General features: G+C 39.5%; 5 protein-coding genes across 5 annotated transcripts; 2 read left to right on the top strand and 3 right to left on the bottom strand.

Moving 5' to 3' along the window:
- Positions 1-122: 122 nt before the first annotated feature.
- Positions 123-1,928, bottom strand: AK88_03419 (uncharacterized protein; the record flags this gene model as incomplete). The annotated part of the gene is made up of 1 exon (XM_012481036.1): positions 123-1,928. One exon carries the CDS (start codon positions 1,926-1,928, stop codon positions 123-125), a length of 1,806 nt encoding a protein of 601 aa, XP_012336459.1.
- A 1,543-nt stretch (positions 1,929-3,471) lies between these two features.
- On the bottom strand, positions 3,472-5,910 carry AK88_03420 (uncharacterized protein; the record flags this gene model as incomplete). Its single annotated transcript, XM_012481037.1, has 1 exon — positions 3,472-5,910. The coding sequence occupies one exon, from the start codon at positions 5,908-5,910 to the stop codon at positions 3,472-3,474; it is 2,439 nt and encodes an 812-aa protein (XP_012336460.1).
- Positions 5,911-7,536: 1,626 nt separating this feature from the next.
- Positions 7,537-10,287, top strand: AK88_03421 (glucose-6-phosphate dehydrogenase; the record flags this gene model as incomplete). Its single annotated transcript, XM_012481038.1, has 1 exon — positions 7,537-10,287. The coding sequence occupies one exon, from the start codon at positions 7,537-7,539 to the stop codon at positions 10,285-10,287; it is 2,751 nt and encodes a 916-aa protein (XP_012336461.1).
- Positions 10,288-11,558: 1,271 nt separating this feature from the next.
- On the bottom strand, positions 11,559-13,088 carry AK88_03422 (uncharacterized protein; the record flags this gene model as incomplete). The annotated part of the gene is made up of 2 exons (XM_012481039.1): positions 11,559-12,333; positions 13,084-13,088. 2 exons carry the CDS (start codon positions 13,086-13,088, stop codon positions 11,559-11,561), a joined length of 780 nt encoding a protein of 259 aa, XP_012336462.1.
- A 3,331-nt stretch (positions 13,089-16,419) lies between these two features.
- Positions 16,420-21,489, top strand: AK88_03423 (uncharacterized protein; the record flags this gene model as incomplete). The annotated part of the gene is made up of 2 exons (XM_012481040.1): positions 16,420-21,074; positions 21,294-21,489. 2 exons carry the CDS (start codon positions 16,420-16,422, stop codon positions 21,487-21,489), a joined length of 4,851 nt encoding a protein of 1,616 aa, XP_012336463.1.
- Between the last annotated feature and the right edge of the window lie 480 nt (positions 21,490-21,969).

A 21,969-nucleotide genomic window follows, 5' to 3' on the forward strand; every position in this document is an offset into this window, starting at 1 on the left:
GACAGGGTATGTGGCCATATTTTTTGTGTACAGATAAGCCAATTTAACGCAGTACATTATTTATTTTTTTTCTTCCTTGGGCATGCAACTACCCAGCTATCTCCTCTCTTTGTTTTGGCCGCTTAGGCGTCTTTCCCGTAGGAGTTGTATTCCTCCTGGGTGGCAAAGATGGCCTCGACTTTCCTGCCGGCGAAGGTTCTGCCCTTGAATGTGTTCAAAGCATTCTGCGCCTGATCATTCGATTCGTACTCACAGAATATTTTAACGGCATGTGCATCAGTTAAGTTTTTATCAATTGCAATATTTATGTTTAGGAGGTTTCCAAATTTCGAGGCTTCCTCTTCTATTTCTTCCTTCAGCGTGTCGTCGACTTCGTCTTTGGTGACGAGATTGGACAAGCGAATAATCCTAGACGTGTTATTATTTAGAGAATGATTAGAATGTTCCATGTTTGAATTCGATTTTGAAAAGGAATTGCCATGATCATTGTTGTCATCCTGACCATCACCGGATTTCTGTTTCTTTAAAATATCAGGTGCTTGCACAATTACACCACTTCTCTTGTCGACCTTCTGCAGAATTAGGGGTGCCGTAATACCTTGCTTGTCTTTTCCCAACCCTTCTCCCTTCTTCCATCCCATTTTTTCCATCATCCTTGTGGCAAAATCTTTTTTGACTGGAGCGGCTACCTCTTCACTTTTGTCATTTGCTACTTCTTTGTTTTTCTTCTTGTAATCATCATTACTTGGATCCGATAGTTTGGTCCAATTAGTATTTTCGTAAAACATCTCATTCGCTTTTTTATCTTTTCCATATTCTTTATCGTCATAAGAAGTTGTGTCCCTTTCGTTGCGCTCCCTGGGGTTGTACTCTCCTCTCGCATTGAAGTTCCTTCCGCTTACATCGTAGTGGTCATATAAGCCACCTCTGTTTCGTTCTGTCTCATCCTGTAATAGCGACATTCCACTATTTGTGTAACTCTTGTTGTTATGATCAGACTCGAATGGGAATTTACTTGCAGCCATGGCAGCATTTTGTTGGTCATACCCATAATAATTTTTGTTCCGATCATATTCTTTATGTGCATTTTTACTGTCCATTTTGTTTGTTTCTTCCAATTGTCGTTCCTCTTCTAGCTTTTTCTTCTGTGCAGCTAGCATGATTATTTTTTTCCTTTTTCTTTCTTTTATAATTTTGTTCAAATCGTTTGGTTTGTTCGGATCATAATCTTCATTCGCATTTGCGATGAAGTATTTTTCGTACAGCTCGGTTTGGAAATATTCAGTAGGAGGGTTTGTTGGTTCCCCTATACCTGTGTTGTTTCTGATACTGCCACTGCTGTGGTCTTGTAACTTTCCCTTTTTTATGTTCACTTCGATGTTTTTAATTTTTTCCACTTTTGCAGCAATTACCTGACCGCTCAGGTGATTTGTGGAAATATTTTGTTCAGGCCGATTATTACTGCGTTGAATTTTGTGTAGTCTATCACTGATTTTTTTTAAGTCATCCTGTACTAATTTGTTTATGTTAATTATGTTTTCAATGTGTGTATTGTCCTTCTCCCCTGTTTTCTCCCCACTGCTAGCATTTTTTTCCCCCTGTGAGGTGGCCCTCTCTTCAATATGTCCTACGTCACGATCGACGTAAATGTCACTGTCAATGCTATCTGCACGTGCGCTCATATGGTTATGCTTGTGATCTTTCGCGGCCTCATCTTTTCCGTTGTTTTGGTCATTATGCATTTCTTTATTCACGTTTTTTATGTTTGCAATTTTCTTTTGGATAATGGCTGGTGTGATGAGAAATTTATTTATTTCAATATAGTTGTTCTTATTTGCTGCATTGGAACTGTTTTTGTCATTGTTTTTCACAATATTGTTGCTGTTATTTGATACTGGGGGCGGTAAATCACCATATAGGCTATCCATTTTGTTGCCGTTGAAAAAAAAAAAAATAAATAGCATAAAAATGGGGGGAGAAGTTACAAAACGCCGGGCGAATTTCTGTCCCAGCCTATTGGAAGGCATCTGTTTTGGGGGGAAGAGAAGCAGGAAAATCACTCGAATGGTCATTCGCCCATGTACGAACGTAAAGGCGACATGGGAACAGACCCATGTTAAGGAATGAAAAGCTTTTGGAACGGAACATACATATCCACAAGCGTGCGCATAAGTGGGGTACGCGTAAATGGAAAAGTTGTACGTCCCCTGTGGATGGTCATGTCCTGTGCTTTTTTTTTTTTTTTTTTTTTTTCCCTCGGTGTCGAAGGGAACAATATTCCTTACGAGCTGCGCCAAGCGGGGTTACTCATTCGTATGCTCCGTTAAGAATAATACCCACATGTAAATAATTATGAATTCGTATGTGAATATATATATATGCTTTTTTCTTATCGCGATTATTTTTCATAGTCCTGGCACTACCAAGTGACACAACCCCAACGCAGTTAGAATCCTTCTCGCGAACATTTATTCGTGTGCACGAATTAAACAAGAGGACAAGGTCTATTGGCCAAGGCGGTGCAGCCATTGCATGGAGAATGGATCAGAGGAAAATCGCTCTTAAAATGTGTTCCACATGACAATGAGCACATATGTATATTTTTTTCAACTAGAAAAATGTTTCATACAATGAGTACATGTTTGTGAAAAAACAAAAAATAATAAAGCAAAGCAAAATGAAGCAGAATAACAACCTGTTATTGATGCTGGTACACAGCATGGAAATTTTGCTGTGGACGGGCCACACTACCCTTAACGCTTGAAAAGACATCTTAGGCGCTCTCCAAATATATATACCTATAGTGTACACGTGAGAAATATTTGCAGTTTGGAGCAAATTGTGCGAAAAATGGTTCGCTTTAAACAGAGGCGTGAGTGATGCGACATTATGTGTTTAACAAGAAAAAGCAAAGGAGGGGAAGTCATATACAGGCAGTAAGTAAACCATGCTGTGTTAAACCATATAACAGGAATAATACATCTGGAACGAAACGCGCGCTGTGCTTTTCCCCTAAGGTGCCACCTCCCATAACGCAGTCGTGAAAGGGCTCCACGAGTGCCGCTTTCTCCCTAAAGGGGACGGGAGGGGAACAAATGGGAGACGCCACCAAGTGGCGAAACGCAAAACATAAATAGGAAATAGAAAAACGAAAAAACAAAACAGCTATGTACATACAAATGTACCTTTTGGTGAATAACAAATGAGAACTTTAAAAAAAAAAAAAAAAGTTACAAAACAGTGACATGCAAAAATAAAGGATACAAACTAGGAGGGTTAATGCAGGTAGGGCCAGCCCACCATATAAGTTGACATAAATATAGTGCGTCAAATTAAGAAATCTCCAAATTGGGGGAACTGCTGCTGTTAATGGTGTTATGCGAATGGTTGTGTCTGTCCCATAGCATGGGTGTTGCACATTAGCTAGGGGTATATTGCTTATGTAACATTATAAGGCTGGTACGGGGAACATTATTTTTTTTCCGTTTGGAAGTGTCCCCAGTCATTGGAGTTCACAATCGTAATGTTACTGAACGGAGGGCCCCTTTTCATTTTGTTGTATAAATATCTATTCGTACGATTTATCGCGTTATTTGTCTTGTGCATACTGTAGAGTGACCCACGATGGATGTTATTTGTGGCTTCATTGGGGTAGGCACTTGTCCTTTCGTCAAATGGGCTTAACATGGTCGTTCTGGAGTAATCGTGCCTTGGAAATTGTTGGTTATATTGGGTGGGCAAAAACGGAGGGCGGTATGTCCGGTGAGGATACGCATTCTTCTCGCGAGTCGCGTTGTGGTGTGTGACGTAGCTACTTTGCACCTCCGATATGGGCACGTCAGGGGCAATTCCACTTCCGTAGTTCTGGGCGCCCCCATGGTTGTAGGAGCTGCCCATACCGCTAGCACCACGTGCGGAAGCATTTCCATTCATGATGGGCGTGCCAACGTAGGCACCATTTTCCCCGTCACGCGTACGCATACCAGACGAGGCATTATCATGCAGAGTGGCCATTTTGTTTGCTTGGACAGAATTTACGTAACTCAGGTTTTTAAACCTATAATTTGAAGGGCGGCGAGAGGATACATTGACATAGTTGCGCGCAGCTCTGCCCCTGGGGGGAGCGTGAGTTTTCATATACGCTTGATGGTTATAATTTGTATGAGGGTTATCGTGGGGGTTAACATTTTGGGAAGATATATTTCTGTGCCAAATTTTGTTTGCACATTTTCCTGCCTGTGTGCTGGTTGAGGATTCAATGTTACGAAGCCAATTGGAAATGGCATGCTCATTATGTTTTCCTGAGTTTGTTGCATTCTTATTAGTATCCGCCCCTTCCTGGTTCTGGTTGGTACTCTCGGCTAACTGCGCATCGGCTATGTTGTACAAATCTTTGTAGTTAATAAAAACGAAAGGTATGGCTGGGTTCCTAAATACTTTGAACAATTCCGAGCAGATGTTCACCCCGGCGTTCATGTACACTGCATGTTTTTGGTCGACATATATATCTACATTTGGTGTTAATTCGTTTTTCACATTTGGGAAGAGCACTTTGGCGTAGTAAAAAATCTCTGTCTCGTTCGAGCTGACATTAATGATGCACCCGATTATCTTTCGATTCTGAAGGCACAAAACAGACGCAACACTTAAGTAGAATTCACACTTAAATGCATGCACAGTCAATACATCATCTTGTAATTTTATTAATTTTCCTATTTTCTCTATTGGTATATCCTCTTTGACACTTTGGGGGGCCCCCATTAATCTTATTCTACTTTGCTTGCTGAATTGATTTTTTTCTTTCGGGAAAACACACTCTGCTGATTGGTCCATCATCGCATTTGCTGCTACATCTTCGCGATGGGTCTCTCCGCTAACCTCTGTGTTGGTCTCCCCATTCGTTGTTCTGTTCACCATTTCATCTTCCAAGTTGTCACTGATCATCTCGTGGACGGTTTCTTTCGTGATGTGCCCGCACCCCTGGGAGCCCTTTACCCCCTCAGCGTGCGCATCTTCGTTGTGCACCTCCTTCTTATCGCTTTCTCCAGGGTTATCGGGAAAACGCACAATTGGATCGCAACCAGGTTGTTCATCGTCATCCACACTACTGTCTTCATAAAAATGGTGAAATTGCTCGACAGGTTCATCCCTATCGAAGGCCTCATCCTCGGAACAGTCGACACTCGATTCGTTTTCTTCACTTTGATCTTCTTGTTGAAAATCCACAGAAGCGTTTTGTTTTATCAGCTCAGAGGTGCCATCCCTATTTTGGTTAGCCATGTCGAAATAAGCCATTCTGGTTGCGAGCAAGAGCTCGTCCACTTCGTTTTTCCCATCGATGATTATTTGTCCCTTATAGTGTTTATCTAAATATCTGGCAACAGGACCTTCTTCTCCTGCCTCTGTCGTTGCTTCGGCTACACATTCTCCCGCCACTAAGTCTTCTGTACTTTTCAAACCTCCCACATTGTCATTTTCATATAAATAAATTAGGTGATCTGGATCTACGTCCCTATATTTACCATAATTACTTTGTGCTGACGATGCAACGGACAAATTATCTTCATAGTCCTCCATTACTATGTTTTTTACCTCTTCGTTGCTCATTAACCGTTCATCCTCCTCGTCGTCCTCGCCATGCGGTCGATACTCCGTATTGTTCACGTAGGAACCCTCCTGGTATTTCCCCTGTATATGCTCCATATATTCCTTGTCTTTTATTCCTCTCCTCCGCTTTCCCAAACGGCCGCCGCCGTCACCAGTTGGAGGTATTTCACATCCTTCATTGGAGTTACTTCCGCCGTCTATGTTTGTCTCCATGGTGTGGACGTCTTGGCTGTTACTGCCTACCATTTGGAGGTTATTTCCTTCCTCGTGCCTTTGCAGAAGATTTTCCATTGGCCTTAACATTTTTCAAATTGGAAAAGGCACAACAGGGGTGAATAAAAGAGTATAACAAAACAAAAAAAAAGCATAAACGTTTATCTCATTGGTTATATTATCATGTAGGAAAGAATACCACCACCACTCCTGGTGTAGGCTGCTGAAACTTTGGTTGTGTTTTTTTTTTTTTTTTTTTTTTTGTTGTGACTCTACATAAACAGCGTGGATCTCCTTTGGGCGACTTCAATTTTGTTCGCACAGCGTAGCGACAATGTACGGGCGCTTCCTATACACGTCTTGAGCGCACAGGAGAAATTAAATAAGTTATAACATTTTGAGATGCGCCTTTCCCATTTTTCTTTTTCTTTTTCTTTTTCGCTCTTTTTTTTTTGGCAAACAAATGGAACAATTTCAATTTTTATAGGCCACAAAAATGTGAAGGCGTTCACAATGGAATGGAGAAAAAAGAATAAAAAAAACGAAATGGTATAGAAAAAAAAATATAAAGAAGGAAGAAGAAAAATCTGGCAAGGGAAACGACCCCCAAGGCAAAAGAAAAAAAAAATTTGCTTTATTCTCGGTTCATCTTAACGCATAATTTTAAATATACGTATTTTGAAATTAATTTGCTTTTTTTTTTTTTTTTTTCTCCAGGGCGAATTTGAACAGCCTTTTTTTTTCGAGGCCTACAATTTTATGCAGTTTCTCTCATGCGTGAAAAAAAAAAAAAAAAACAAAAAAACGCGTTCGTTTTTTCTCCCTTTCAAGTAATCATATATATCCAAAGAAAGGCCAGAAGGATATTTTAGCATTTTCCTTTTTTTTCCTTTTTTTTATATCATTTTTCTTTTTTCTTTTTCTGTTCCTTCCCGCCTACATGTGCTAGCATATGGCAGATTATTCCTTGCTATATCAATTGGTCCGCGCCTGTGCCCACTGATTCTATCTCGTGTCAATTCTACTATTGTACCTGCTGGCTATAAACCCCACATAAGGCCAAAGCTTCCAAAGGGTTAACTACTGAATTATTCTTGAATAAACTCTCAACTGGGAAGAGGTTATTTTAAGTACTATGTCGCCAAGGTGAACAGCACAGTGTACGAGTTCACGCGAGTTTAGGGGCAAGTGTAAGTAGTGAGGCACGTAGCGAAGTATTTTCCACCCCGTGGGCATAATAAGAGGTGCTATTGTATATTTTGTTTACTTCTGGAATACACAGGTGGATGCGCAAAGTCAGCGCACTTTGTCTCTCCACATTTTTCCTTTCGAGAGGGAAAATAAAATAGCAGCTCTTGGAGGCGTCCATTTCACTTCTTCCTCTAACCAAGTGAAAGCGCGTCTGTGGATTTATTTGAAGATTGCCACGCTGATAAATCGAACGTGCACAATTAAACACGTAAAGGGGTACACCTCCCATGTCATTTGAAAAAAAAAATGCTCCATAGAGCACAACTTTAGCACCAGCAACGGGAAATCAGCCTTATTATTGTTTTCTGAGACCCACCACACGGAAGAATAAGAATAAGACAAATAAAAATAGGAAGAATAAGAATAGGAAGAAGAAGACGCAAAGTACAGAGCCTACGTCAACGTGGTACGAACGTTACGAGATCGCACTGCACCTCGTCTATCCGCCTCTGCACCCCTCCCAAGATGGATTGCCAGGCCCTCGCGAAAAGCCTGGAGCATATGAACCACCTGAACAATGTGAAGTACCTGGAAGCACAGGACCTAACCGATTTTGACCAAAAAGGGGCATACTATATCTGCCAGCAGATTGCAGAAAAGCAACAGAGCAATGAAGGGGGGCATGTTGTGATAGGTCTCTCTGGGGGAAAAACTCCCATTGATGTGTATAAAAATATGGCCCTAGTTAAGGATATCAAAATAGACACCAGCAAATTGATATTCTTCATTATTGATGAAAGGTACAAAAGTTGCGATCACAAGTTTAGTAACTACAACAACATAAAATTCCTATTTGAAAGCTTAAATATAAATGAGAAGGAGCAGTTGTACATGCCAGATACTACAAAGAACATCGTGGACTGTGTAAGGGATTACAATGAAAAGATAAAAGACATGATGAAGAAGTATAGTAAAGTAGACATCGCTATATTAGGCATGGGGAGCGATTTTCACATAGCTAGTTTATTTCCAAATATATTTTTCAATATCTATATGAACAATTACCAGAACAGTTACATTTACAATGAATCTTCTATCAAACAGGCAAATAATAACGACAACAATGATAATGATAATTTGGAGCTACTAAAGGAATATGTGTACTTTACAACTACGAACAATTTCGACGTAAGGAAGAGGATTACCGTTTCCTTAGATTTACTAGGGAATGCATCCAGCAAAATATTTTTATTAAATTCTGCTGAAAAGTTGGATCTATGGAAAAATATGTTGCTAAAATCTTATGTAGATGTAAATTATTGTCTCTACCCCGCTGTGTACCTAATCGATAGAATGAACACCACGGTGGTGACTTGCGGATATAAAAACTACCCACAGATGTTAGAAGATATTTATGTTTCGCATAATTCTTTGTCGTTGCATTCGTCTAGCTTATATAAGAAGGAATTCCTGACTTTTATAATTTTTGGCTGCTCAGGAGATTTAGCGAAAAAGAAAATTTACCCTGCCATTTTTAAATTATTCTGTAATAAGAGGTTACCAAAGGATTTGTTAATTGTGGGATTTGCGAGAACAGTACAAAGTTTTGATTCTTTTTTTGATAAAATTGTTGGATATTTGAAGAGGTGCCTGCATAGTTATGAGGATTTGTCCCTTATCCAGAAGAAGGACTTGTTAAATTGCTTCAAAAATAAATGCAGGTACTACATCGGCGACTACTCCAGCTCGGAAAGCTTTGACAAGTTTAACAAGTACTTGACGCAGCTGGAGAGAGAGAATATAGTCTGCACCTCGACCACCATTTGGGGGGAGGCTGAGGGGAATGAATCCCCTGTGAACAATGCGGAGAGCATGGAATTCCACTCAGATGAGTCCATTCGCGCGAAAGGGACAGGCACCGCCACCAGCACCCCTGTGAAGGCTCAAGGAGGAGCAAATGGACTGAGCACACCCATGCAGGGCAAATCCGCAAACACGGATGGCACATTGAACGAAGTGCACTCCAGCACTAAGTACCCATTCGCCATAAACAGAATACTCTACCTGGCATTGCCCCCACACATATTCGTAAGTACCTTAAAAAATTACAAAAAGAATTGCCTCAACAGAAATGGTACGGACAAAATATTATTAGAAAAACCATTTGGAAAGGACTTGCAATCATTTAAAGTGTTGTCAAAGCAGATTCTGGAAAATTTTAGCGAAGAGCATATATACAGAATAGATCACTACTTGGGTAAGGACATGGTATCAGGATTACTGAAATTAAAATTTACCAACACATTTCTGCTATCTCTCATGAACAGGCATTTCATAAATTGTATAAAGATTACCCTGAAGGAAACAAAAGGAGTGTATGGTAGGGGACAGTACTTTGACCCCTATGGAATCATCCGAGACGTGATGCAAAATCATATGCTGCAGTTGTTAGCATTAATAACGATGGATGATCCAATCGACCTAAATGATGAATCTGTAAAAAATGAAAAAATAAAAATATTGAAATGTATTCCATCCATCAAATTGGATGAAACGATAATTGGACAGTACGTTAAATCCGAGCACTATCAAGAGGAGAAAAATTTATCCACCCCCCATTCTGATGATCACCCTATTGATGAGTCCAAGCGAAACCATAGCTACCATGACGATCCGCACATAGACCCCAACTCAATTACACCAACCTTTTGTACTTGCACTTTATACATCAACTCAATAAATTGGTATGGAGTTCCCATCATATTCAAAGCAGGAAAAGGACTAAATAAAGACGTTTGCGAAATACGAATACAATTTCATAACATCATGGGATCCTCCGATGAAAGTATGTACAATAACGAATTTGTGATTATCCTCCAGCCTGTGGAAGCTATATACTTAAAAATGATGATAAAAAAAACTGGCTGTGAAGAAATGGAAGAAGTTCAACTAAATTTAACTCTTAATCATAAAAATAAAAAAAATTACGTTCCAGAAGCTTATGAAACCTTATTGCTGGAATGTATTAAAGGGTTTAAGAAAAAATTTATTTCTGATGAAGAACTGTATGAATCGTGGAGAATTTTTACTCCTCTTCTGAATGAACTGCAAGAAAAGAAGGTGCAGCCTTTGAAATATCCCTTTGGCTCTTCGGGCCCCAAGGAGGTATACGATCTGGTCAAGAAGTATTACAACTATGGCAAGAACTACGCCAACACGCCTACCTTCGTCCGAAAGTCCTCCTTTTACGAAGACGACTTGTTGGACATAAATTGAATCTCTACGTGGCCGCGTTAACGCTGCATGGGGGGGAGGGATCGCTTTTCTACAGAGCTGCCGTTCCCGGTCTACCCCAAATGCGTTGACGCGGACGTTCATTTGTGTCGGCGTTTGCCCCTTGTGTATATGCTACTGCCCCCTTCAAGCAAAGCACCACCACGTACGCTCTCCTGCGCAGCAGAAGCAATGTGCCTCCCCACCTCCATTTTTCTTCCCCAAGGGGCTACATAATAAACCAACTTATTTGCTCTTACTTTTTACCCAACATAGTTAAAATTGTTTGCAACCCTCTTAATAGTACCTCTATTTTATGCCTCCATTCTGCGTCGCCATATGAATAATTGCAGTCGATGTAAGGCTCATAACATTGGCGACAATGTTTTCCTCATCTTTTAAACAAAGCGGTGAATTCCTTAAAAGGCCTCCTTGACCCATTTCAAAAATGTGGAATGGGGAACGTGTAAAAAGGAGGGGACAAACAGTGTGCCCAAAATATTGCGACTCGCTTGGGGCCACTTAAACCACGCTGGGACAACATTGTAGAGGAAAAAAGAATTTACATTTTCGAAATTCACGTTTTTACTGTGTTCCCCTTGGTGTCATTATACTGTGCAGTAATATTTTTCTAATGTGGGTGTACACCCTTTCTCGTGCTACATGCACACCTTGCCATACTCCGGCACGCCCCCTCAGCCTTTATCACTTCCATGTTCATCCTTGTACCCGCTAAGGTACAATTTTGTTTTTTTACTAAAAGACCTTTGGTTTCTTTTTTTTTAAATGGAAAAAAAAAAAGAGCAGTTCTCTTTTGGAAAATATTTTTTTAAGAATTGTGCATATAGATACGCGGCGCGTGTGCAAGCGCACAGGTACACGTGTTATATGCACACGATGTATAGTACATGACGCAAAATTCATAGCACTCTTATGTAGGTGGAAATATATGTCACTGCTTTGTTCATGCTTCTCCTTTCAGCTGCATGGTAAGACAGTGTGACATTCCGGTGGGGCATTCAACGGAGAATACCCACGGCATGTGCATATTTATAAGCATACGAACAAGCGAGTGCATGCAAAACGGCTGTTCCCCACGGGCATGTATGCCTACATAAACACAAGCAGAAGAACGTGAGCACATAATATTGGTCGTATATGTGCAACACGCAGATGTACACATTCTTACACGCAAGAAATGCACGAGCTTGAACGCATGTATATTCTTTTTCTTCCTTTTCTTGTTCCTTTTTTTTTTTTTTTTTTTTTTTGAACTATGCTACGGGTTCCTGCACCTCGACAATTGGGTCCTGAATTTTGACATCTTCATCATGTGCTCCATTTTTCTCCATTTTGCACTTGGCGTCCTTGCACTCGTGAATTTTATCTGCACCATTTTTGCTATCAACATCATCGTCGTCATCCTCATCATCATCATCGTCACTGCTGTCATCGCCATATGAACTGGAGTCTTCATCATTCATGCCATTCATATTAGGCATATTTTTAAACTGATCCATTCCTCCTAGTCCTGAAAAGTTGGGCATATCGTCACCCATATTTCCTAGTTTACTGAAATCCATATCGCCCATGCCTGGCATACCGCCCATTCCGGGCATACCTCCAAGACCTCCCATTCCTGCCATGTTTCCAAATTGACTCATATCTGGCATGCCTCCCATACCTCCAAAGCTATTCATTGCCATATCGTCATATTCTGTTGTTTTATTTTCTTCATCAGTATCAACCCAGGAATTCCAGTCACATTTCACCCAGTGCTTCTTTCCATCATTATTTATGGTCTTCCATCTTTCCTTTTCCTTCTTTATAATTTTAAACTTTATATTTCTCTTAGTACTGTACTTGGACTCTTCTACATTTATTGGTTTTAAAAAGTTTAGTGTAAATTCGTATTCATTTTTATCTTTTTTTCCGTAAAAATATAATTTGTCTTCTTTCAAGTCAATTTTAGTGTCCTCAGCATCCTGGAGCTCTATGGTCAAGTACAGGCATTCCTTTTTCTGGGCCCACAAAACGATTGGAAAGAGTCTACGAGGGGGGGAGAGGTAATGTTCATGTGTGCGCACATAAATATATTTACATGTATATGTTGCCACGCGCATTGCTGCTCGGGGAGAGACAAACACACAAAGCTCATCCGCGTATGCAACTCAAGGTTTTTTTTTTTTTTTTTCAAAATTTTCTAATTTTTGCAGGAAAACCGTGATGCAATGTGGACTTTTACTATATGCAGGTATGAATATCGCAGAGACCACACATAAAAAAAAAAAAAAAAGCAACAACGTAATTTGAACACACCATGTCCAGTCATGTTACGGGGGTGGTAACATAGTCTATGTTGTAACCCCATTTAGAAGTGTGCACATATACGTTTATATTACACGTGCACGAACAACATTTGTAAGTGTGCTGCACATATTATACACGTGTACAGCATGGGTAGCTTTTTGGCACAGGGTCTTGCCAAGCGGGGGCACGCAAAAAATACAATGTTTCCATTTTTTACAACCCCGGTGGTGACATACAAATAAAACAAAAAACAAAATTCAAACCGTGATGTAGCGTAGGCGACTATAGTATGTAGAAATGAAAGAATAGCACTATATGTACACATTGTGCAAGCCCAAATGTGGAGAATTAATAAATACAATTTTATGTCAATGAAAGAATGTCACGGATGAGAAATTCAAGCATGGGGCACATAATGATTCACTCTCTTCGCTGTAACAGAACGGTGCTTTGTTTTTCCCTTATGTTCATATTTCTCTTAAAACTTACGGCATGTTTGGAAAATGCTTGTTCAAAATAAGTAAAGTATGGGGGAGGGGTAAGAAACCTGGTGACAGTTCTTGTGGAGATGGAATATGTTATACAATATATGTGCTACGTTAAATGCTGGTGAATTTGCTACTTTTGCCTTAATTTTTAAGAGAACTTTATAAGCCTGTTTTGTTTATAAATATAATCCCTATTTGAGATATATAAATAAAATGACCTCAAAAAAAGGCGTTACGCAGGAAAAAAGTATTATTGTACTGTTTTTTTTTTATATACATGTACAGCACTGCTGTTTTATTTATGTATGCATAAATAAAAACATAAATTGTTTCCAAATGAACATATGCTTATTAAATTTAAAATTGTGCTTAAAGGGTGAACTTAATTTGCGTTTATAAAATGGGTTTAAATCGCGTTCTTCCACTAGTTAAAACTGTTCATATGTACCTTTTGGTTTCATTTGAAATATGTTTTTTTTTTTTTTCTTCACCGCAGGCCAAAAATTCAATATATTTTTATTTTCATAATAAAAAATAAAACAGGGGGTGGTTGTTTCGCAGTCATACATACATATACATGCTTGCGGACCTTATTTTATTTATATAATACAATGCGTGCATAGCGTAACTTGCATACTTGAAGTGCCGATGTTATTTACATACGCAACATATATATATATATATAACGCTGTTTGTCATGTTCGGCTTGCAGCTTATGTTACCCTTTACGGGGCATACCATGGTTCGTAGCATTTCGAATGAGGCGCCGCGAATATGTTCACGGCGTATGATACATTGTATATACTGAACATAAATGTACATATAAATTTGTTGGGCATGGCGAAAAAAAGCAGCGCAGTGTGTGCTTGGAGGCAGCAAGGGGGCATTTTTTTTTTTATACGTGCCTATATCCTTATACCTACAATGACTGCCCCGCCCATAATGTCCACTGCACGCATGAGAATCGCCCCAATACGTCAGATTTGTATGCAGCTTCTTAAGTATAATCTAATTTTTGCATACATTCCTACATTTTTACGCATAAGCTTATTGCGTTAAAATGTACATTTATATATAGAAGGCTAATGCTGCCTGTGCTGTATACGTATGCAGCACCCGGCGCATATCGCAAAATGTGGACTACCAGCAAAAAGTGCAACTTTCAAAAAAAAAAAAAAAAAATCACCGTTGCGACGATTACACATGGAACGAATGCTTAAGGCGGTATCTACATGACCAGATAGAGCAAAGAAAACATCACAAATCGTTTTTATTGTACGCATAACAAATAATGATAAATGGAAAAAAGTCTTGTTAGAAAAGTTCGTCCCAAGGGATTGAAAAAAACAAACGCCTATATTATGTTAAAATGCTCCATGGTTGAAATGGCGCATAACAAATAAAATTTTCTTGCAAACTGTGTGTTGGTGAAAAAAACGAGATTAGGGCCATAAAAGGGATGCATTAAATGTATGTGAAGCATATAAATGTTCGTGACACTTTGTAAAAACTGCTTTTTTTGTGTTTTTTTTCGTGAAAAATCTTCCCTTTTTCTGTCGTAATGGGTGGAAAACCCCTGATGGATATTCTAAAATACGTCACATTTTGGCTAAAACGAAAAACTGTGCATTGTACAAATGGTTTGTTATATATATTTGTGCCATTTTTTTAACGTGTTATGAATGATCCACCTTTGCACATGGTACAAGGCATGCCGCAACCGCATAATAATTAAGCAGTTTATGGGCACATCTCTGTTCGCGCGTTGCAAACTATTTTTATAAGTAGACAATTTTGAAGGTGTATCCTGTTTGAATGTTTTAAATATTCACATTTTTTATGTACCCCGTATAAGGCGGCATAATGGCGCTGACACTTTAAGACGTAAAGAAGGGGCATAATTCTAAGGGAAAATATTATTCACTCGAAATTATAAAAAAAGTCCTGCGACAAACTCTCCACATGTGGATTATACGAGGAGTATAATCTGCACGTTTTACACATAAAATGGAGGAAGAGGTTCGTACATTGGGTTTTCCCAAAGTGAATTCGAGATGTAGGGAAGAACATTGACAAAGTTTTGTCACATGCTTGTAACTTTTTTTTTTTTTTTTTTTTTTTTGGCTAGTCATTTCGTGGTTGGTAAAAGGTATCCCGCCAGTTCACTTTCCCATGGACGTAAAAATTTATATACACGCAAAAAGCTGTTCCTTACGTTATTTGCCATTCGATTTATGCAAGTTTTTTCCGCTAAAGGGGAGAAGAAAAGGGATGAAGTTTCTAAACATTTTGCGCATTTCGAATGGGAGGAACGTTTTCCCACCACCTTCACTTCCTTTATGTTTCTATGCCCCCAAAAGGGGAAGGGCCGTAAGAATAAGACGAACTGGCATTTTCAGTTCCCCCATCAACACATGATTCACATGTGAACATGTTCAGCAAATGCTGTTGCCAAAAAGGATTTGTTTAAAAAAAATAATCCTTCTGGTATAAATGTGTACTGTGTAAACCACTCATACAATTGTGAGCATCACTAATTTTTTTTTTTGTGAATAAGAACCAGGTGCGCTACTCCTTAAGGGCGCTAACTGAAGTGTACCAAAATTGAATGCTGTACGATAAGCATATAGGGCAAAACTAATCCCGCTTCTCATTTTTTTTTGTGCCACTCGTTTATAACCCGTTTTCACGCATTCTGCGTTTTTCGAAGCATTTTTCAGTGTGTCCCCATGTGCAGTGACGAGGTGTACTTTTTTGTGCTCCGCAAATGTCCGTCCAAGTGAAGTCTACAGGTATGCATGTAAAAGTTACAAAAAAGGTGAGCACATTGTACAACGGTTTTTTTTTTTTGTGTGTTCCTTTGGGGGTTAACTCATTTTGCTTCAAAATGGTAACTTCTTTCTCATCCATGTTACGTGCAGTACTTGGTGAAAAGCAAATGTGGTGCAAAATAAATTGATGTTTTTTTCTTTTTTTTTTCCCCCCAACGTGCATGTATACTTCCTTTTGTTATTTTCTTTAATTATTTATTTTTTTTCCTTCCTCCTTTGTACCACTTATTTCTAAAATTACAACGCACATGGCATCCTAGCTTCGAGTATGTCGAGACTACACAAAATGTGGATGCATAAGAGGCACCAAATTCACCCTCACGTATCTACTCATAGCAACATTTTTATACCCACTTGTGGGTGGGGGGTCCGAAGAGGTCTGCATCGAAAAAGGGAAACACAAGCGTGGCAAACATATAGGTTGCTGTAAGGGTGGCCAAAAATTCAGATAGATCGACACATTTGTGAATGCGCATAGCATACTTCTCATCAAGGGAGACATATTAATGTTGAGGGCCGGAGGTCTTACCAGCAAGGTGCTAATAATAGGAAAACGCTGGTTGGCTGACAAAGAAAGTGCTTTTTTTACCACAAAAGAAAAAAAAGGGACAAAAAATGCCTTATACAAATGCATCGCAATTAACAAGGCAATTTTGAAAAATGAACATATTCTCGAAATAGTAAAAATAATAAAGAAGAACGAAAAAAATGCCAATATAATTAATTATGTAACATTTGTTCACAGGTTAATGCAAATAATATGCAGTAGGAAGGATGACCCCACTTACTTAAAAGGTATAACATACATCCATGATGAAATAGAGGACAAAATTAACATCATTTTTCAATATTTTATTAAGCACAAGAAAAGTGTTAAGGTTAATAACTACAACAAAAGGCTCTTTTCTTCCTTCATATGGTCACTTAGTAAGTATGCCAGTTTGTACAAAGGTGGTGACACCCGGCACCTATTTGCGAGTACAGTGCCTCACAGTGATTTGGGGCATGCGTGTGAAGGTGAAGTGGAGTGGCTGAAAAGGGTTCTTGTCTTAAATGGGCAAGGGGAGCAGGCCAGTGGTGTGCACAGTGTGTACCTATCGAGCGGTGATGATGGCGACGGTATTGTCAGAAGTGTTCCTCTCCACACAACTACTCGCCAGGGGGGACAGAACCAACACGATGGAAAAAATCGTCCCCGCGAAGAAATCAGGGGAAACCCCACCCCGTGTAATAAGTTCAGCCTGTTATGTTATTATGCAGACGCGTATTTACCATCCTTAAATCCCTCTCGATATGTCCTTGTGCTTTGGTCATTAAGCAAGCTGAATAAACATTTCAAAGAATTACACGAGCGATATTACGAGAGGAGCGCGAGTCTCTTGCCTCTGCTAAAGAGTAAGGAACTGATAATGCTTCTATACAGCTACTCCTATGTAAATTATTCAAACCTACATTTTTACGTAAAAGTGAAAGATTTTATTATGAGCAGAAATATACATAAGCAAATAGTTCGTGAGAAGGAATACGAATCGGTGGTCAACATGCTTCTATCATTTTCGAGGCAAAATATATTTCCCCAAGATTTACACGAAAGCACAGTAGACCAGATTTTACACTCAAAGGATTTTTTAAAATCGATAAAAAGTAAAGATCTAATAACGCTCCTGTTTTGTTTATGCAAATGTCCGTTTTTATACACACCAGTGGAAAAACAATTTGTACAGCTAAAAAGAAGGGAGAAAAATATATGGGCAAGAAAAAATATATTTTTGTATGAATTGCTAAAAAAGGAAATTATGAATAAGTGCGCAAGAGTGGGGAACCCAAGTAGGGATACATTTCAGACGGAGGAAATAAATACACAGAAAGAGGAACCAGTCTACATGATAACCTACTCCCTAGAAAACTTGATTTTAATCATATGGTCGTTAAGCCTTAAGTATATATACTCAGCAAAATTGTTCCTTTGCTGCTTTACTAAGTTATCCGATTATTTGAAAAATGAGAACTACTTGAACAGTTCATATCCCATGTTCACGAACTTTTATTTATCCCTTTTGTCCTTCTTGCTAGAAGATGGTGCGATCATTAATTTGTATTTTAATAGAGCAGAATTAAATGCCCTGCGTGTTTTGCACAACAATGTCAGCACCTTTGAAAGGCATTTTGGCATATTCAAAAAGGCGATAAACATGAATGGAAGGAAAAATGACGTAGAGATTTCCGGCATGCATAAAGTTATATACAATTTGGTCTCCAACCTTTTTAAGGGATCAGAAAATGTAACTGTGTTGTTGGAACATAAAAACGTTGTCAACTTGTCTGTGGATATTTTGCTCCTTCAAAAGGGGAAAACTACAAGGCAGAAGAACGCACATCATGCGGTGGCTCCACGTGGTGGATTTTTATGTGAAGCGGTGTTAGCCTATGGCTGCAAGGGGAATGAACACGTTTATCACAGCAACAAGGAAGATGCGGTCAAATTTGTAGGGTGTGAAACGGGGAAGAGCAACACGGTTATTTGTTCCCCGTCCCCAATACCCCAAAAAAGGACATCACTAGGTGCGCATCAAAAGCGTGACTATCACAGCAGCACCGAAACTGATAACTTAAAAGGTGACACCTACATTGAAGACGTTCCCAACGTGAATGCACCGTTTGAGAAGGCAGATGTCCCCAGGGATGAGGTAAAAAGTAGTTTACTTAGCTTCATCGAAAGAATAAAAAATGCGAATGAAAAAATGGACTCCAAGGAATTGAAAAGGATATTCAAAGATGTGCTAGCTTTCTTTGGAAATCACTTTACCCATATTAACGAGAAGGACATGTTTAGTTTTTTTTATAAGTTTTCTGCCCTTTTTCCTCGACTGTGTGAGTTAAGGGATCGTGGCAAGATGGCCAATGGTGGTGGTGAAGACTTTTTAAGAATTTTTTCCCACTTCCATGAATACACCACTAATATGTTTTTTCAAAAGGTGAACACAAAAAAGGCGCATTATCTCCTTGACGTGTGCTGGGTCTATTTCCGATACATGAAATATTTTTGTACATTATTGAAAGAAGGAAATCCAGATGGGTTCAGAGACGGAGAAAGCATAACAGGAATGACAACTAAAAAAAGGCTATCCGGAGAAATAAAAAAAATTGTAAACATATTCGACCATGTTGTAATAGACAAAATGATAAGTGAACAAATGATAGCACAAATGTCGTCCAAAAATATGGCCCATCTTATTTCCATTTTCTTGCACATTAACAATTCCAATATGATAGAATATTTAAAAAAAAATAATTTTCATAATGTTCATTTTTCCGTGAAAGATATTCTGCTAATTTTGAGTGCTTTAGCCAAGTGCGATTTTGAATGGAAAATTGAAAGAAGCTATTTTTGCAACAAGTTTATTGAGCATATAGACACCTGTGGGGTACGGGACTTGGTGGAGTTTACCTATCTGTGCGCGGAGTTGAAATGCAGCAGTGAGCTTATTAGTACGCACATTAGAGATAAAGTTAACTCGTGTGGTACTTTCCAACAGTTTTCAAAGCAGACACATGTGGAGCGAAGAAGCGACTGCGATGGGGGGGTACCATATATTTCTTCTACCCAGCCTGGTCAGACAAAATTCATTGAGACCTTCGAACAGGATGAGCTAGCCCTTTTTGTGAGGAACTGCTACCGAATGCACTGCTTTGATCGACATTTTTTTGATACACTGTGTGACGCGGTGGTGAGGAAGCGCAACACGCTGAGTGAGAAAAGTCTGTGCATTGTGCTTCCTTGCTTCGCGCGCGTTTATTGTCTGTACGGGGTGAACGCACATTTCCCCAGTGGAAGGAGCGGGGGAAGGGAGCCTCTCACACGAAGTGACCACGCTGATCACGCTGTTCAATTGGCCCATACCAGTGACCATCTCGATACAGACATGTCCTTCTGCAGGTACGACGTTCCCGCGTCCCTAAAGAAGCTCGCGAAGTATGCAGAGAAGAAAATAATCTCTAATAGTAACCCTAATATGTTCAACCTGGCATATTTTATGGAGGCATTTACGCTGCTCAAAGTTGAAAACAAAAAGGGCTATGCTTTATGCGCGAAGGAGTTAGAAATGAAAGTAGGAATTAACATACGAATGGGTGCCACAAACGGAGGAGAGAAGAAAAGACAAAGTTGGGGAGATTCAGATAAGGAGGTAAAAATGCTGGGGAAAATTTTATGGTGCATGTCGTATTACCATAAAACGGAATTTACCTTGGCAGGGAACATTACCAACTTTTTACTAAGCAAAAGGATATACCAAAATGTAACCCCTGAAAATTTTATTTCCATTTTTTTGTACTACATAAAATCTAGGGTATACAACACAACGTTGTTCCATAAAATGGGCCAAGCTGTCACAATGAGCATAACTCTGCGCGATTATTTTATTCCCGAAGAGGGTAAACGGGTGGGACGCTTCAAGTTAAGCGTCATCACAGAACTATTTGGAACCATGGCATGGGCTTACGCATTTACGTATTGCTATGCACACCAGATGGAAGATAGTACCAATTGTAGGGAAAAAAAAGGGGGGGGAAATAAAAGACAAAAAAGTGAAATAAAAAATGATCAACTATTTTTAAAGAAAATATACAGCTTCTTACTAAACGAAATTAAAATTCTCCACAAATATAAAGGAGTTTCTTTTTTACTTTTAGCAAGATATTTATGGGGTGTTGCAATTGTAAATTTAATAGATGCAGATGTAGCACATTTTATTAACACTTACAATTGGAATGCTGTAAATGTAAGGGAACAAAATTATATGCACTTACACATGATTGTTACCTTTTGGTTAAGATTAAAATATTCCCATCATGGTTTTCACCTTTGTGAGGACTTCCTCACCTTGAAGGATCATATTATGAGCCTACTTGAGAAAAAGAAAAAAAAATTAAAAAATGGCCACCATACTGATAGTGACAACATATCAGACTTCCACCAGCAGGTGTGCCAAATATTAGACAAATTTGGAGTCAAATACGAAAATGAGTTCATGGCGCAGGAACTTTTGTCCATAGACTTGGCCATAAGGGATGACACAACGGGAGAAAAGATAGCCGTTGAGGTGGACGGCCCATCACACCATTTGGTACTTCTGGACGAGACCGCCACGAGGGCTAAGAAGTAAGGGCGCAAAATGATGCAATTCGTGGGACAGCCAACTGCTACAAGTGCATGAGCAATGTTCCAAAGTGATCAACACATCGCATTATTAGCTTCTCCTCTTCGCCAAGTGTGCTCCGTCCCCCCGCAATGGGATGCCCTATTATATGAGTCTACTAGCCTATACCCTGGCCCCGCATATCGCTACTATTTTTCTTTACACCTTTACTTCTCCCGCAGGATGTATGCCCCATGTGGAACAACCCATTTTAAAAACTGGCTGTTGAGAGAGATGGGATGGACGGTCATCAACATCGAAGTGCATGAGTGGAACAAACTCAGGAAAGAAGAGAAGGACGCCTATGTGGTGGGCAAACTGAGAAATTGTAGTGAGAGCCTCCGTAACCACTTTGCAAATTGGGCCTCACCGAAATGATTTGTGGGATCCCCCTTTGAGTATGCCAAAAGGGGGAAAAAAGTACAAATTTCATTTCCCTCCGTACGCGTACTTGCGTGGACACCCCAGTTGTGAGCCCTTTTAACTCCAATCTCATTTGCAACGATGCGTTGTTCTGCCAGGTAGCAGTCTTTATCTGCTTCATTTTAGACGAAAGGGAATCGTAATGATTTTGCTACATTGGGGAGTCGTTCCGCGAGGAGAAGCGCATGTATTCCTTTTTTTTTTTTTAAATCCATTTTGTGTGTTTATTTTAACCCGCCCTTAGTATGGCGGCACCGCGGGGGTGCAGCCTGTATGTACATTTAAACGGAGCACCAAATGTGGAAAAAAAAAAAAAAAAACGGGGAGCCAATTCCCGTTACACATCCGTGTAGGGGCATTTATACACATGTGTACGTTGTATATGTTAGGATGATGTCCATGCGGATGATCTAACTTATGCTAGGAACGCCCTTC

The sequence above is a fragment of the Plasmodium fragile genome (assembly GCF_000956335.1).
Source record: "Plasmodium fragile strain nilgiri unplaced genomic scaffold supercont1.39, whole genome shotgun sequence".
Classification (NCBI taxonomy): domain Eukaryota; phylum Apicomplexa; class Aconoidasida; order Haemosporida; family Plasmodiidae; genus Plasmodium; species Plasmodium fragile.